Genomic DNA, 17,601 nt, shown 5'->3' on the forward strand with positions numbered 1-17,601 from the left:
CTAAAAATTCAGAGGAAACATCGACTCAATAAGCTATACCCCTCCAGTACCCAAGCTTACTGGCTGTCTCGTGCCATATGAACATCAGCCATTCCTGTGCCAGAACACAAAGACCTGCATCTGACTTTACCTTGAAATGCAGTCAGGTGGTTGAAGAGAGATTGGGGGAGGGGAAAGCCGTCTAAGCAATCCTTGAGTCTCTTTTCACACTGTGCTTCCCATTTGGGCACATGTGAAGACCCACTTGCTTTTTAAAACAAAGTTAAGTCCTTTATTATATACCTGATCCACTGAAGGGCATGCAACAATCTGGAGGTCCTCATTACTAAATTCTTCTTTCAGCAGGCTGTGTAGCTTCTGAAACACTTGCTGAATATTGTTCTTATAAAGAAAAAGTTGAATTTCTGTCATTATCAACATGAACACAAGCTAAGTGCTGACTTATGTCAGCACTTATAAATCAACATGAACACAAGCTATACTTGTGTATCAACATGATCAACATAAACACAAATCAACATGAACACAAGCTAAGTGCTGACTTATGTCTGGGAACCCATGACTGAGTTACACGGGCACATCTGAAACTCTGCCCTGGGGCACTTGGGGGTAGATCTCCCACGTCAGCCACAAGCCCCGAGAGCTCTGGGGCGGCTCAAGGCAGTAGACCAGGGGTAGGGAACCTGCGGCTCTCCAGATGTTCAGGAACTACAATTCCCATCAGCCTCTGTCAGCATGGCCAATTGGCCATGCTGGTAGAAACTTGATAGGAATAGTCCCTGAACATCGGGAGAGCTGATAGGCAGATTCTGATAGACAAAATAAGACCAGAAAGGAGTCCTTAGCTCGAATTAGAGCCATGCATTTCTAAATGAAACACACAGTTGAGTATTGTCCAAGCCAAAAGCCAGAGCCATGCTACAAGGGTACTAATAATAATGTAAGAAGAGCCCAAGCTTACCCCATGCAGAGGGAAGGCCATCAGCAAGAAAGCACCAGTCAGACCCGGCCACCTGTACAAATCCCTGGGGAAATCAACAAATTGGCCCCTGTGCTAACAAACAATCCTCGATTCTATCCATTACACTATAGCAGAGCATTAGGGTTTCCATTAATGAGAGAGTTTTGCCAATTTCCCCCTGCTATTTGCCCCCAGATAGTATCCCTGCCAAGGAGGGGACTTGGGATTGCAGTGGAAGGAAGGAGGTGGGGCAGTCCTGCTCCACTGGCAGAAATCCATCTCACCAGCAGAAATTAACAGTGGATCCAAGGCCACATGGCCAGTGGAAGAGAGAGAAGCCCTAATGATTCCTTGGATTCAAATCCCGTAACATACTGGGGGTGAAGCATAATACCCCTGAATCACTCACCCTGACTGGCTTGAACAGAATGAATTCTGTGTCCTTATTGGACAAATACAGCGACATTCTCCGTAATGTTGTCGGCAGTTTTGTTTTTATTGTCCTGTAGGTTGAAGACACCAAGTCACCAACCTTAGCTGGAAATAAAATTCAGAGAAACAAACAGTGACAAGATTGCCTTCCCGCCTGTTTGTCCAGCTGTGTTTCTACTGAAGGCAGCGATTTTGCCCACTTTCCCCTCTCCATTTCAACACCCACACTGCATGAATTGCAGCCCCCCCTCCCCCCATATCACCCTTTTAGGGGCTGCCAGGGGAAGATGGGAAAGATTCATTCCGCCTTTGTTTTCCCTGGTTGGTGCCCAGGATCCAACCCAAAATTCCTAACAACTTTTCCCTTCAGATCCTCTGAAGATGCCAGCCACAGATGCAAATGAGAGCGGTCAGAGAGAATGCTGCTAAGAATTCCGGTCATACAGCCCGGAAACCACACAGCACCCCAACTTTTCCCTTCTTGCTAAGCTCTGGGCATGAAGCTACCACAGTCTCCTCAAAGTTAGTTTCCTCTCCTCCACAAGATCATGGAGCACAGGTTGCATTCCACCTGTTACCTGTTCATTCTGCATACACATAAAAGACATTCTAAGATAAAACTGAACAGAATGACATCCTTTGGATTTGGATGCCACTGAGTTAAACCAAGCATTCACAATTAAATCCCAACACAAAACAGCCTTCAGTCTAGTGCACGCACACACACACACCCCACATGTACTTTGTCTCCCCAAAGCCAGGGAGATCTAGGATGAGCGACAGGATGTCAGCGGCAGGCAGAGAAGATCACCTGGCTGTGTCCATGGCTGCTGCAGGAGGTTGTACGTTGGGCCCCCTTCTTTAGCCATTGTCTTCAAAGCAGAAACCTAAAACAGTGAAAGAGAGTTAACTTATGTAAGTTCTTTATAGTCTCACTGGCACTCAAGGCTAATTATGCACAGTAAATCAATACAATTAACAGGGTGGGACGGACAACAGACAATGGATAAGATTTGATTTGTAGAGATCTGAAAAACAATCAGAGGTACAGAACAGTGGAAGTATTAAGATGGCCTGTAAAACAACGGCCAGAATCACACAGTCTGAGTAGTGGGTGCAGAGAATTTTTAAGAGTTCAAGACACTTCAGATGCCTGGAAATCCCTACACCCACCCTGTTTGGTAGGCCAGTATGATCTCCATACTGAAGATGATGACCCAGAAATCGAAGAGAATGGAACCTTTTCCAAAGTCAAGCTCGTCAAGGAGGCAAGATTTAAGCCAGAGACCTTGTGGCTTCCACTGGGCTACTACAAAGTGGCAAAATTAGAGTAAAGATGACCTTCACTGTTTAATACAAATTAATAATTAGATGATGCAATTTACTTGTACCTCTGAATTCATACAGCTTTATTTGGCTATTAACGGTGCAACCCCCATGTCAATAAATGATTTTGAGGCTTTGCTGCTACAAAAGGCACTTGGATGTATCTGTAGACTGAATACAGCAATTCTAGGAGGACATAAGTTCAAATCCAGGTGTGGGTAAGTTTTCTTTAAAGTAGATGGCAGTATCTTTCTGAAGTTTTAATACTGGTTCAGTATAATACAAGTAGTTCACAGTGCTTTATATCACATGGTATTTTTGTTTTAGTAAATATTATATTTTTATAAATTGGATGTCAACTTTGCTTCCTGCCCATTCATTGTTCAGCTCACTACAACCCTCCCTGCCAAAGCAACACTGCAGAGCAAACGTGGGCACTGCAGAAAGACCTCCGAGCACCAACAGCAAGCAATGACAGCACAGCCTGCCAACGCATAGTTAGCCAATGCTTACAGCAGAAAGGATAAGCACCACATCCTCTACGGCAGCTTTTCAAAGCAACTCTTGTTTGCTAGCAGAGGGCAACAGCTCACTGGTATAGCACCTACATGGGATGCAGAAAGTTCCAGGCCAATCCCTGGTGTCTCCAGTGAAAAGATCTCAGTCGGAGATGCTGGGCTGCTGCCGCCAGTCACAGGAGAAGGTGCCGGGTTAGATGAGCTCAGTGGTCAGCCTCAATTTCAGGCAGCTTTTGGCCTCCAGACTGGTTTCATTCAAGGAGTCTCTCTCGTTCTCATTATGTGCCAGTTCTGCCTAAGGACCAACTAGCTCACAGTCTAAGATGCCCACAGTGAATCCACAATATCCCAGTACCTTTGCCAGGAATTCCTCCAGCGGATCTACAAACTGCTTTGTCTGCTGCTGAATGAACTGCTCACAGGCGGATTTCAAGTGCCGATCCACATCCTTCTTAGAATCAATATAATGTTCCCTGATCTCCGGTGTGCCCTTAAACAGAGAGACAAAGAGTTGTTGTGGGTTTTCCAAGCTGTGTGGCCATGGTCTAGTAGATCTTGTTCTTAATGTTTATTTTATTTATTTATTTATTTATTGTATTTGTATACCGCCCTCCCCGAAGGCTCAGGGCGGTTTCCAACAAAATAAAAAGTTAAAACATCATATATATAAAATTGAATTAAAATACATAAGAATTAGACTACAAAGATGGCTTCAACTATTCTATTCCCCACCTTTTATGAACCCACGGGGAGAGCCAGATGTTTGCTTTTATTTGCAGTTGATGATATCATCCTGGCTGGCCAAATGCCACAAGCCCGGAACAGGTCCGTTTTACAGGCCCTCACGGAAGCTTTGTAAATCCACTTGGAGACCCTGATCTCACCCTGGAAACCCTGTTCCACCAGGTAGGGGGCCAGAGCCGTAAAAGCCCTGTGCCCTTGTGGGAGGCCAGCTGGCGGATCGCCTTAGGAGGGCCAGGGATCACCAGTAGAGTCCGCCTCCGATGAAGCGGAGAGGGCCTAGAGAAGCGATATAGGAGAGAGCGGTCCTCTTAGATATGCAGGGCCAAGGCAGCTGGAATGGCTTTAAAGGTCAAAACCAAAACTTTAAACATGACCCGATTTTCGATGCGGCCAGCCAGTGCCAGTTGAGTACATAGGACCCGGGTAATCCGGTCCCTTGCTGTTGCTCCGGAAGAGGAGATCCTGGCTGCCGCGATTCTGTACCAGAAGTTTCAGTTTCGGATCATGGCCAAAGGTAAGCCAGGCGTAGAAGCCGAGTTACAGTAGTCTAATCTAGAAGGGTGACCCGATGGCATATGGATCACAGTGAAAGCCAGATCAGAGCAACGGGAAAGATCACAGGGGCCAGTTGCGTTGCCTGCCGCAGATGGTAAAAGCTGCCTGGAGCTGTCTGGGTGACCCTGGACCATAATGATAAAAGATGGATCCAGAGTCACCCCAGGCTCTTCAGGCCCGGACAGTTGAATTTTAACGTCTACCGCCAAGGAAAGGGTAGAGCAGGCGAAAGGCCACCGGACCTCCCCGGCCCAACCACAGGACCTCCGTCTTAGTGGGATTCAACTTCCAGCCGAGCTTGCACTCAAGCCAGCCAGCCACAGCATCAAGACGGCTGGAGAGCATCAGGGCGAGTCCGGGCTGCCCTCCATTGTGAAGACAAAGAGCTGGAGTGTCATCAGGCGATATTGAGTGACACTGCGGCGGCCAAAACTCCGAACTAGACTTCGCCAGGGGGTGCATGTAGATATTAAAAAGCATGCGGGGAGAATATGTCGCTCCCTTTGCGGCACCCCACACATAATGGGGGCTGGCGGCAGGAGATCTCACCCCGATGCCACCTGCTGTAATCCCGATCTTCCGGAAGGGCAGAGAATCCCAGCCAATTTAAGAGCTGAATCTGCAAAGAACCCGATACCAGCGAAATTGATTGGACCAAAAGGTCGTGGTCTACCATATTGAGCGCTCGCGGTGAGATCCTAACTTAACACCAACAGCGCCGAACCGCCTCTGTCCAGAAGAATTAGCGTAGTCGGAGATGCGAGTCCCACAGCAGTGACCAGCACCGTCTCAGTCCATGACCAGGCGCAGAAGCCAGACTGGAAGGGATCCAGAATACGTTTGTGTCATCCAGGAATGCAGCTGGAAGCTGAGCCGCCACCCGGCTCGGCTCAATTACGCTTGCCCAAGAATGAGTACCAAATGGAAGAGCTATAGAAGCGGTTGTTGGCCAGATCTCCAGGATCTAAATCGCCGGTCTTTTAGGAGGCCAGGGCGGACCACTGCCTCTTCCCAAGCCGACCAGGGAAAACTCCTTGCTCAAGGGAGCAGTTAGCTACTATATCCAACAGGTGGCTCCTAGAAGCTCCCCTCCCTGCGGCTTTCACCAACCAGGAAGAACACGGGTCAAAAGGACCAGAGTGGAAGTAAGATCGTTACAGCATCAGGATCCCTGTCAACATTCGTTGGGTCCAAGTAATGCTGAAAGTGGTCCAAGAAAGGACCCAAACACGGCCCAGGGGCCTCTATAGTTCCACCAGGGAGAGGAGGATTGGCGGAGGGTCCAGGACTTTGTGTGTGATAGTAGTTCGCTTAAAAGCCTCACAGCCTAATGCCAAATCCAGTCTCTTTTGGACCTATCGAAGAGAATTAAGTCGTCAGCACGTCAATTACATGAAACAATTGTGCTGGGCGCGAACTAGCAGATTCAATAGCCGGAAGCAAAATATTCCCGCTTCGTCTCCCTGTGGCTAAGCACTCTCATAGGGGACTTCGCCATAGCGATGCGATATGAGTGTCTTGACCATTTTCGTCAAGTACCCGCCGCCCACCCTACAGCTCAAGCCGTCCTCAGTTCCCTTTTCATCTTCCTCAGCTCCTCGGTATACCAAGGAGCCAGGTTGATGTGGTACGGAGATGGGCAGCTTTGGCCAACAGGCGATACCGTCGGCTTGAGCTTCAGAGAGCCTGGTGTCCCAGCTCTCTACCAGCTCATCTAGAGTAAGCGCCAGTGAAGGGCGGGAGTTCCCGTAGAGGCATTTTGGAACCGTTCTGGTTCCGGTATTAGTCTCAGCGAGGCGGAGCTAAAATATGCCGTCACCACCTAGAAGCCGGGGGGGGGCATAGGAGCATCAATCCGAGCCTTCAGGACATAGTGTAATTCCAGACCACGGCACTCTTTCTACAGAGGATAAGACCACATGCACACCTGCTGAGAAGAGCTAAGAGTCCAGAGTGTGGCCTCCCCTTGATGAGTAGGGACACCAGTATTTATAGAGAGGGGCCTAGCGTTAAGCCATAGATGACGCACTAGATCAAGCGGCCGCACTGGCGAGGAGGCCGAGATCCAACATGGGCGTTGAAGTCACCCAACACAATTAAGCGAGGGTGCTCCAGAAGCCACTCAGAGAGCGACCTCCATGCAGCGTGACAGGGCGTTGTATCCGCCCGGTGCGCTAGGTGACCCGGTACACCTAGCAGGATAGCCAGCTTCCTGCTTGGTAGCGAATCCCAATGAGAGGCCCTAGACACTCCATGCCATCAATCACGAGGACAGGGGCGTCCACCAGAAGAGCGATAAGAGTTATTATCTCGGATGAGCATGTCGCCATGCGCCACCCCGGCCTTGTGTCCGAGGCTGCTGGACTGCCACGGTACCCCCTGGAGTGAGATTGTTGAGGGCAACCGTTTCGCCCTCTCTCACCCAGGTCTCCGTGACACACACGAGGTCAGCAGCTTGATCTCCGAGATATTCTCGGAGAGTAGCATATTTGTTATTAATCGACCTCGCGTTAATCAACAGCAGCCTAGGAGCAGAGTAATTAATCCCTGTCCCACTACCTGCATTCTTTGGGACAGGCCGTAGGTCAGACAGAGAGCGAGCTTCACCATATCTCACTCTGCGTCTAGTATTCAGCCTCTGGCATCTTCAGAGGTGTACCACAGAGATGCACAGATGTCTGTGTCTCATAACACCTCTGTGATACACCTCTGAAGATGCCAGCCACAGATGCAGGTGAAACGTTAGGAACAAGACTTACCAGACCACGGCTGCACAGCCCAGAAAACCCACAACAACCAGTTGAATCCGGCCATGAAAGCCTTCGACAATACAGAGAGACAAAGAGTACCCCACTCTGTGACACCTTTGAAAATGGCCACGTTTCAAACACAGGTCTTCCAAGCCCATTGCTCAGGTTACCTCCAATAAGAACTGTATCAACGCGTTGCTGCTGCTAAGTCTGAAAAAGTGCGGCACTGTCAGGGGATTCAGGATTTTAAAGGCAGCATCTGTGAAAACAAAGCCCCTTGTTTAAAGACCAGACCACAATAATAACAATAACAATAACAATAGTTGTTGTTGTTTTTAATATTATTATTATTTCAACGTGTTGCCATTCCCCCCCCCCCCATGACAAAAAACGAGCCCTCCCTTGAAGCAGGTCTTGTTTTGAGTGCTCTGCCAAAGAGATAGCAGAGCAACCTCTCATGCTAACCAAGCTGACAGCAACTTTTTTGGCAGAGAGGGATCCCTCCATCAGAGATCCAGGGGCTCAGGATCTTTGGTATGAACCATGACCCTTCCCCTTCCTTTCAAGAAAAAGAAAGCCAAAGGTGATTCTCCCTCAGAAAAATTCAAATCAGTTTTAGAACTCCTCGGATGTGATCTACAACATCTGAACACTTGCATGCCGTTGATTTTGCCTGACAGATGAAGATTAACAGCATTTTTATAAGAGAAAGACCAGACTTTTTAGCCAGCAGATGTCCCAGCTGTTTTCGGAAGACCCCAGAGTTCTGATTCTCAGCCTAGATAAGGCACAGCAGAAGCCAGGCAGCCATGAAGGGAGCCAAAGTGTCAACTAACACCCCAGGCATACTCCAGACAGTTTTAACAGCTTGCAGAGGACTGAGGTAATCCTCACCATCATTCTGCTAGGAAGACAAGTCTTCCAAAGGAAGCAGCTACTGCTGGGCCTCTGAATCCAGGCTGAGTTCCTATCAACCACTGAAAGAGCTCCCCAGTCCCTTGGGAGACCTACAACAGCCACCCCTGCCACAACCATAGCCTCAAACAATTCATAATGTGTACCACATTATGAGCTCTGGATCCTACACACTGTGCCATATTCTGTAAAGAATATTCTTCACCTTTAAGCAATTGTGAATTTGCTGGATCTGGGGCATCGCTCACAGAAGTCCCGCCTTTCTTCGGGCAGAGTTACTTTTGATCTTTCCCTTCAGAACTTTCATTTTGAGAAGGCAAGCAAAAAAAAGTCTGGAGAGCAACAGCACATCTAATTCTCAACTTGGCCAGATCTGAAATCCAGAAACTGAAGCCATGAATAAAACAGATCTTTCTACAAATCTGAAAAATAACCCAGGTTTGCAGAAAAATCTGGAATTGAAGAAAATGCATGGGAGCTAATCCCCCTCCCCAAAGTAATAGAAGCAGCATATGTAGCTTTTATTTAGTTGTATTATTTACAGTCCACTTCTCTCACGGAGGCTCATGGCAGATTACATAGCTGTAAGACATGAACACCTTCAATGGCCACCACTAGGCAACCACAAAAGTACTGCCAGCCTTCAAGCTTTGGGTTGTCACCAAAAAACTGGAGGAGGGCGCAAGACCCAGATTTGAATCCCTACTTTGCTGTGGAAGCTGATGGGGTGACTTTGGACCAGTCACCTGCTTTTGCCTTCACCTTCCCACAGGGTTGTTGTGAGGATGAGGTGGAGAAGAATGATGTAAGCTGCTTTGGTTCTCCACTATGGAGAAAGATGAAGTAAACAAATAATGAAGAAAGATGAAGTAAACAAATAATGAACATAGCGGAAGATGGGTGGGAGTGGTAGATAGAAAAGAGGGTGGGTGGGGGTGGGGATGCCAGAGGAAAGGAATGTGAAGGCAAGGGGGCTGCAGAAGGAAACAGAATAGTTTGAGGAAGGGGATACAGGGAGAAATGGGATCAGCCCCACAAACACTTGCAGGTCCCTTCTCAGGTAGAAGTTGCCTGGTGGTGGAAAGACAGGGGCCAGATGAAAGAAGGTTGGCTGGTTGGAAAGAAGGAAGCAGGGAAAGGGGAGGGGCTGTGGGGGCTTTTCAGGGAAGGGAAAGAGGAAACAGTGGGGGAAGTGGGAAGGATTCTCCTTGCAAGTCTCTGTAGCTCCCTCACTTGTTTTTATAATTAGGATGTAAAAATCTGCAAGATTTTCTGAAGTGTAACGTAACACCTGATGCTGCTTTCAGTTTACATATTGACTCCAGTCTCAGTGAAAATTGTGTCTCAATTTGTTTTTCTGTGATTAGGCAAGGCTTCCTATAAATCTATCTTACACTCCTGGAAACCTAAACTTTTGGTCACTTACCTTTTCACTGAATAACTGGCTATCATAAACATTTATTCATTTAGGAAACATGCAGAACAAAATTTTATGTCAGCCAGAAAAGGACACCAGTAGGACATATTTACCCTTTAACCTCTTGCTAACTAGAAACAAACACGAGTAGTCTCATCCATGTTCAGCTGCATTCAGCACAGGTATAAGTCAGAGATGTGAGGTTGTTCAGAGGGAAAATATTAGCGCAGGCAGAGGAAAGCAAGAGAGAGCAAAATACAGAGAGAGAACAGAGAGATTTCAAATCCCCTTTTGCTGGCAAAAACAGTTCTCAAGTAGTTTGGGTGCTGTGTGGTTTCCGGGCTGTATGGCCGTGTTCTAGCAGCATTCTCTCCTGACGTTTCGCCTGCATCTGTGGCTGGCATCTTCAGAGGATCTCTCATCTTCAGAGGATGCCAGCCACAGATGCAGGCGAAACGTCAGGAGAATGCTGCTAGAACACGGCCATACAGCCCGGAAACCACACAGCACCCAAGTGATTCCGGCCGTGAAAGCCTTCGACAATACAGTTCTCAAGTCGTCCCTTTTAACACTGCATGTATTTTTTCAAGCCCACATCAAGACGAATTGATGCCTCTGTGCCCCCCTCCTGTTACAGGTATTTCACACAAATGCATGTGATGAACAGATTCTGACTTAAGTGTGTAGTGGAAGCAGTTTTGCAAAGTCAATGTTTGTCCGACATTCAAGTTCAGTTATTAAGCAGAAGATGCTGCTGTGCTGTAAGCCAGGTGGGCACTTGAAAAAAGTTGCCCGCTGCCCTGCATGCAAACCACATTTTCCCCAGGAAAGGACTTCCAACAACTCCCTCCCTCAGCTCCCACTACAAACCCTTCCCCCCCACCCTCCCAGGCTGTTCCTGGTGGTCCACAGACTCTCGGGCACAAAATGGCAGATGGCACCACAGGCTGCAGCTTGGGGGATTGGGTGGGCGGCAGAAAAGTTGCTATCACGAGCGCCACTCTTTCCCACACTACACACAATCCGCACCATTCTCTCTGGTGGTTGTTGTGGTCAAGTATCAGCAGACTAGTAGTGACGCCACATGACTTTCAAATTAAGAGACAAGCAGAGGTGGTTTGCGCCTATAGGGCCCATTTCTCCATGGCAGCTGACTCTGCACAGCAGCCTTGCATTTCCCTTCTCCAACCGGCTGGTTGCCCCGCCCCTCTCTCTCAAGTCTTCCCAAACTCATTGCATTTTTTAAAGTGTCGCTTAAACAGAGAATGCCTCTGCCTGGACTTCCCTGGGGTCCTCCCAGCCCAGCCTGGACTCACCCTGCCCAGCTTTCCAAGATCTGCTGAGACTAGCCTCGCCTGGCCTACCCAGGGCAGGACAGGCCCACTCTTCAGACCATCTTCAGACTACTTCTACTGAAAAGCCTCTTGCCAGATTCAGGGGCCACACAGCAGCTCCGGCATCCTACTGTACCGAGAAGTTTGCTTCGGCCAGGGTTCTCAGCCCAGTGTTGCCCATGGGCACTGGGATACCCATCCAAAGTTTTGGGAAAATGGGTGAGGAAAGATGGGGATTTTGCCCAGTGCATAAAATTCACTGCACAGATTTTTAAAAACATTGCTTCGGCAGCAGATAAGCTAACGCCACACCATAAACGGTCTTCACTGAGTGCCAGAAGGTGAGCTGTGTGTAAGCAAGGAAATGTTTTAAAACAATATGTGCATTTTAAAGGGTATCCTGTTAAGCAGAGCGTCAGCCTGGAATGTTGACCAGTGATGTGTCAAAGTGATACATAACTTCTCTCTGTGACACTTTGCAGTTGGCTCTGTGACAGAATTCCAAAGGTACCCACAAGCTCAAAAGGGCTGGGAACCCGAACTTCGGCAAAATGGTTGCCAACACAGCTGTACAAGAAAGAAAGTTCACACTGGCAGTCTCCTTACACTCAGAGGTCATACATTTCTACAGCTCTTTGCAATTAGAGGATCCTGTTTTGAAGCAGTACACAAAGTGTAAACACACACTAATGTTGCATGTTTTTCTCAGTGCCTGTCACCTCTAAACTTGCATCCCCACGGGCTTCTCTCTCCTCCTAATTCACCATTCAGTTCCTAGAGACAGATGTTCACATGAGACACATTGTTAGCGCAGAGGGCAGGGCATCCAGCAATATTCATTGAAAGAAACAAAGGACTTGGCTGTTTTTAGCAGAAAAGCCAACGTTGATGAAAGGAGAGCAGGGTTAATGGCTGCTGAAAACTCTGATCTAGCCCCATCCAAAAATAAAAAACGAATTCCAAAGCAGGAATTGGTATAAAGCAGGCAGGTGACTGCAGGTGAACATAAACTCAACCCAGTGGCTGACTTGTCAAGAAGAGGGGGCGAGACCACCACAGTGTCCAGCCAGCAGGCCAGGCAGTACCTCTAGTTTTCTTAAGGTCCAGGGAAATTTCCTTAATGGTGAATTCAGTGTGAAAAGGAGCAATTTGCTCACGAAGAATCAAAAGGTGTTTTATTAAGAAAAGCTGCCCGTCAACCTGGCCCTAAATCATAACAGAAACAAAGTATTAATGCCGGGACAAACACAACCCAAAAGGGAGGGGGAGGATGGGAAAGACTGCGAACTGTTCACATAAGACACATCATTTGTTTGCTTGGTACTCCTGGCCTGGCTGGATTCTTCCCCTTTCTGTTAAGGCACTTTGTAGAAGAAATTTGTTTGCATATCTCTTGCCCAGATGTGCACAGCCAGCTAGAAAAGAATAAGCATAGCTGACACAGCTGTACAAGAGGCAAAGCTCACACTGGCAGTCTCCTTACACTCACGGGTCAGACATTTCTACAGCTCTTTGCAATTAGAGGATCCTGTTTTTGAAACAGTACACAAAGTGTAAACACACATTAATGTTGCGTGTTTTTTCCAGTGCAATCCTGGGAACAAAGCCTCACTGAGCAGACGTCAGGAGGACTCTTGTGCACAGAAACAGTTTCCATTATCTGCCATCCCTTTCCTGATGCTGCTTTTCCAACAGTGTCCCTGGCCAGACTTGCAGCACGTGCCCCCCTCCCCTCCCCCCACCAGAGACTCTGCATAGTCAGCGTCCGTCTTTCAAGCCTTCTTCACTGCCCAGCTCCTTCAGGATAAACAGAGGCCAGTACCAAGGACCCTTTCTGATGGATACAAAACAAAAAAAGGGGGGGGGGTGTATCCTTCAGACACCACATTGTCAGAACTGTCCTCTGTCTGGAAAAGGTTTCAGTGCCTTTTTGAACCCTTTCGTAACCCTTTTCAGAAGTTGTCAATAACTGTGCCCCCCTCCCCCTCTCCGACACTAGGAAATGTGACTGACCTTGTTTTTGGTAATGGAATCTGAAGCCTCCAGCAGCGACCGGATGCAGGCAGACAGGGCCTCCTGGGACAGCCCCTGGAACACGGCCCTCTGCAGCAGGGGAAAGAGAGAACGGTCCTCACCTGGACTCTTTTCCTTTTCCCTTCCACACAGGAGTCCCACAGATTACAGCGGCCAGCTCTCCATTGGCCCGCTGAAGTGCCACTCAATACAAGCCTTGCTTTTTGACTGGCATTTTTCCCAAAGGAAAAAACCCTCCGGGGTCCTTCACATCTCCTGCTGCCAGAACCTTTAACTGGAGATGCCGGGGACTGAACCTGGGACCTTCTGCAAGCCAAGCAGATGCTCAGCCCCTGAGCCCCCCCCCCCCCGCCCCCGCCTCCCCGGGCAGACAACAGCAAGACTTTCAAAACAAACGACGCCCCTCCATAGTTTCTCACAGGTTCACCAAAGAGCTCCTTTTCTTCTTAACTGTAAGAGGCCTTTTTGAAAGCCTTGCCTGTGGTTGAGTAATCAGCACTGGGGATCTGTGACAGTCAGCAGTGCACGTAATGCTGCCCACTTACTCAAAAGGAAGATGACCCTGAATGTTGGATGGTCCTCTTTAAAATGTCAAAGGCACATACACAGAAATTATTAGTAGACGTAACTGCAATGTGTGTGCAGCAGTAAGCCCATTACATGACAAAGGAACAAAAGGTGTGCTAAAGGAGAACAGGGAGATTGCAGAGAAGCTGAATGAATTCTTTGCATCTGTCTTCACCGAAGAGGAGGTGAGGAACATTCCTGCACCTGAACCAAGCTTCTTAGGAGGTGAATCCGAGGAACTAGCAAAGATGGTGGTAGACAAGGAAGAAGTTCTGGCAGCCATTGATAAACTAAATGCTACCAAATCCCCTGGCCCAGATTGCATTCACCCAAGAGTTCTTAAAGAGCTCAAGCATGAAATTGCTGATCTTCTCACTTTAATATGCAACTTATCCCTGAAATCAGCCTCCATCCCTGAAGACTGGAAGATGGTCAATGTCACACCAATCTTTAAGAAAGAATCTAGGGGGAATCCAGGAAATTACAGGCCAGTCAGATTGACATCTGTTCCTGGTAAATTAGTAGAATCTATCATTAAAGATAAAATTATTAAACATGTAGAAAAGCAAGACCTGCTGAGGAAGAGTCAGCGCATAGCAAGCTTTGCAGAACTGATCCCTGTCTTACAAACTTACTAGGAGTTCTTTGAGGGTGTAAACAGGCATGTGGATAAGGGGGAACCAGTGGTCATTGTCTACTTGGATTTCCAAAAGGCTTTTGACAAAGTTCCTCACCAGAGACTATTGAGAAAACTCAGCAATGAAGGAATAAGAGGGGAAGTCCTCCTATGGATTAAAAACTGGTTGAAAAACAGGAAGCAAAGGGTGGGTGTAAATGGGAAGTTCTCACAATGGAGAGAAGTAGGGGTGGGTAGCATGGTGGCCAAGTTTGCTGATGATACCAAATTATGTAGGGTAGTGAGAACTAAAAAGGATTGCAAAGAGTTCCAAGCAGCCCTTTATAAATTAGGTGAGTGGGCTAAGAAATGGCAAATGCAGTTCAATGTAGCAAAATAGGGGCAAAGAATCCAAACTTCACATACACGCTACAGGGGTCAGTACTATCAGTCACAGACCAGGAAAGGGATTTGGGCGTCTTAGTTGATAGTTCCATGGGAATGTCAACTCAATGCATGGCAGCTGTGAAAAAGGCAAACTCTACGCTGGGGATAATTAGGAAAGGAATTGATAATAAAACTGCAAAGATTGTCATGCCCTTATATAAAGCAGTGGTGTGAGTTTTGTGTTCAGTGGTGCGAGTTTTGTGTTCAGTTCTGGTCACCACATCTCAAAAAGGATACTGAAGAGATAGAAAAAGTGCAGAGAAGGGCAACGAGGATGATTGTTTCAGGACCATGCCTGTCAGTATCTTGATGTCTTGCTGTGTGTGATTTGCAATTGTTTTCCTGTTTCCCTCTTCCCTTCCTAGCAATCTCCTGGCGCCAAAGGAACAAAAGAAACCATAGCCGATTGCAAGTTTAAAAAAACACTGTGCGAACGCAGACTACCCTGCATGCATTTCCATCGTGCCAGCTTTGCACGAAACGGCTGGACTTTCTAGGTTACCGGATTTCCGGCCAGGGATTAGAGATGGACCCGGGTAAAGTGCAGGATGTGTTGCAGTGGCAGGAGCCCCGAACCAGGCATCAGTTGCAGTCGTTCCTGGGCTTTGCCAATTTCTATCTGGACTTTACCCCTAACTTTGCCTGATTGGCTCTCCCCCTTACTGATTTGCTGTGCATGAAGGAGAAGGGGCTGGTGGCAACCAAGCCTTCGGCTCCGCTGCCATGGTCCCCGGAGTGCGGGGCGGCCTTTCAGGCGCTTAAGCGCGCCTTCACATTGGAACCTATCCTACGCCATGGCGACCCTTCCAAGCCCTTTATTGTGCATGCTGATGCTTCGGACAAGGCTATGCAGAAGGGGGAGGATGGGAGGTTGTATCCCTGTGCCTATCTATCCCGCAAGTTTTCGGGGGTAAAGCGTCACTGGACGGTTGGGGACAAGGAGACGGGGGCGATCAAGTGTGCTTTGACTGCCTGGCGCCAGTGGCTGGAGAGCTGGCCCTGCCCTTTCAAAGGTGTGGACTGACTCCCATAGGAACTAGGCGGCCAGGTGCTTCATGCCCGAGAGGAAATTGTCCAGCCAAGCAGCCAATTGGAGCTGACTTTTTCTCCCGTTTCAACTTCATGCTGCACTTCCTCCCCAGGAAGTCGAATTGCTTGGCCGATGCCCTGTCTTGGTTGCCCAATCCCTCCCCAAGGGACCCCGCCCCGATCGGGACAGTGTTCTCCCCATCTCAACTGGACTTGGCAGTCGTCACCTGTAGTCAAGCCCCAGTCCCCCGGTGGTGCCTGCATCACTGGAAGAGGCCCTCAGGGGGGCGGGGACCCTTGAAGTGCCGCCATGAAATAGAGGAGTGGCGACAACTGGAGAAGCAGGGAGGGAGTTCTGAATTTGGAAGGGGATGGAGCTCTATGTGCCTCAGCACCTCCTAGCTTTGCAGGTATGTCATGATGTAAAATCGGCAGGACACTTAGGGTTTGTGAAAACATTGCATTTGGCCCATAGAAAGTTTTGGTGGAGGACGTTGAGGGGGGATGTGGAGGCTTATGTTAAAGGTTGCCCCAAATGTGCGATGGCCAGGAGGGAATACCATATCTTGTTGGGGCAAGCAAATAAATCATGCTCACCCCTTTCTGTCAGAATAGTACCAGAACAGGGGCACATAGCCAAATATCTTGAACTATTAACTGAACCCCAACAGAGATGGATTATTACAAGGGCCAGATGCAATATTTTTCCATCAGCCATCACAAAGGGTCGCTACCTATGTATCCCTCTCTAGGATCGGATCTGTCCACACTGTAAAACCAAGTGGAGACTCTTCCTCACATTATACTTGACTGTCCAAGTTATATGGGTATTAGGCATTTCTCTCCTGTACTTTTGATTTGTACTTCAGAAATGTCTGTAACGCTCTGGAGCCTATATTAATATGCCTAATAAAGGTTGTTGTATTGTATTGTAAAGGCCAAGAGGGCGCAAGGGAAGGTGCCTGGCCTCCTCCAGCCCCTGCCAGCACCCTCCGCACCCTGGAAGGTGATCTCCATGGATTTCATTACCGACCTCCCTTCCAGCAGAGGGAAGTTGGTGATCTGGATGGTTGTGGACTTGTTTTCGAAGCAGGCGCACTTCGTCCCTTGCGCATCGCTGCTAACAGCGAAACAAGATTGGCCGCGCATGTTTGTAACCCGTCTACCGAAGCTGCAGCATGCCCTGATAAAGATGCGCATTATCGGACCGCGGCAGACAGTTTATTTCGCAGTTCTGGCGACACTTTCTGAAGCTGCTGGGCACCAAACGAGGTATCATCTTTAAAATTCGCGTTTCAATGCGGCAACGGCGATGGATTTGGAAGCGAGCGTGCTTGAGCGCAACTCTTCCGAACAATACTTACGGATTGCTACATTAATTTCCATCAGGAGACCCGATTGGGTTGACCTGTTGCCTTTAGCACTGGCCCAGGTTTTGCCTACAACAGCGGTGCATACTGCAGCACAGGAAAAAACTTCCTTTTGAGAGTTGTTTCGGGACAGTCGGCTAAAGCCCGTTTCCCTTTCGCTAGGGAGAGTCCAGCAGGGACCCGATGGAACTGCAGGAATAGGAATTGCAGACCATCCAACAAGCATGGGGACCCGATGCAGTTGTAGCCCTGGGGAAGAGCTAAGCAGGGGTTACAGGCGGCGAGCTACGATAAGAAAGCGGCAGCCACGTTCACAACTTGGCCCGGTTGGGGATTGGATGTATTTGTCTACCAAGAACTTGTGGGGTCTGCAGGGGTGTAGAAAACTGGGGAAAAGTGTATTGGACCTTTTCAGGTGCTCAGAGTGATTAATGATGTGACAGCCAAGTTACAGTTGCCTAAAAACTTTCCACGTTTGAGAGTCTGACAGATTGAAGGATTGGAGCACATTCCTGATGAGGAGAGGCTGCAGCGTTTGGGACTCTTTAGTTTGGAGAGGGGGGATATGATTGGGGGGATATGATTG

The 17,601-nt window shown here is 48.3% G+C and overlaps 1 protein-coding gene across 2 annotated transcripts in view; it reads right to left on the reverse strand.

The window, feature by feature from the left end:
* Positions 1 to 17,601, reverse strand: part of COG3 (component of oligomeric golgi complex 3) — a 62,065-nt gene that overhangs the window by 2,318 nt on the left and 42,146 nt on the right. The window contains exons 16-22 of one of the 2 annotated variants that reach the window (XM_048505736.1): positions 12,966 to 13,055; positions 12,038 to 12,158; positions 7,457 to 7,545; positions 3,593 to 3,727; positions 2,205 to 2,280; positions 1,371 to 1,498; positions 283 to 381 (exon numbers count right to left, since the gene is read on the reverse strand). In XM_048505736.1, the coding sequence (XP_048361693.1) occupies positions 283 to 381; positions 1,371 to 1,498; positions 2,205 to 2,280; positions 3,593 to 3,727; positions 7,457 to 7,545; positions 12,038 to 12,158; positions 12,966 to 13,055 (738 nt within the window). Of the gene's footprint in view, positions 1 to 282; positions 382 to 1,370; positions 1,499 to 2,204; positions 2,281 to 3,592; positions 3,728 to 7,456; positions 7,546 to 12,037; positions 12,159 to 12,965; positions 13,056 to 17,601 lie in introns of those variants that run through there. The other variant, XM_048505737.1, reaches the window with a different exon arrangement.

The sequence above is a fragment of the Sphaerodactylus townsendi genome, linkage group LG08 (assembly GCF_021028975.2).
Source record: "Sphaerodactylus townsendi isolate TG3544 linkage group LG08, MPM_Stown_v2.3, whole genome shotgun sequence".
In the NCBI taxonomy this organism is placed as follows: Eukaryota; Metazoa; Chordata; class Lepidosauria; order Squamata; family Sphaerodactylidae; genus Sphaerodactylus; species Sphaerodactylus townsendi.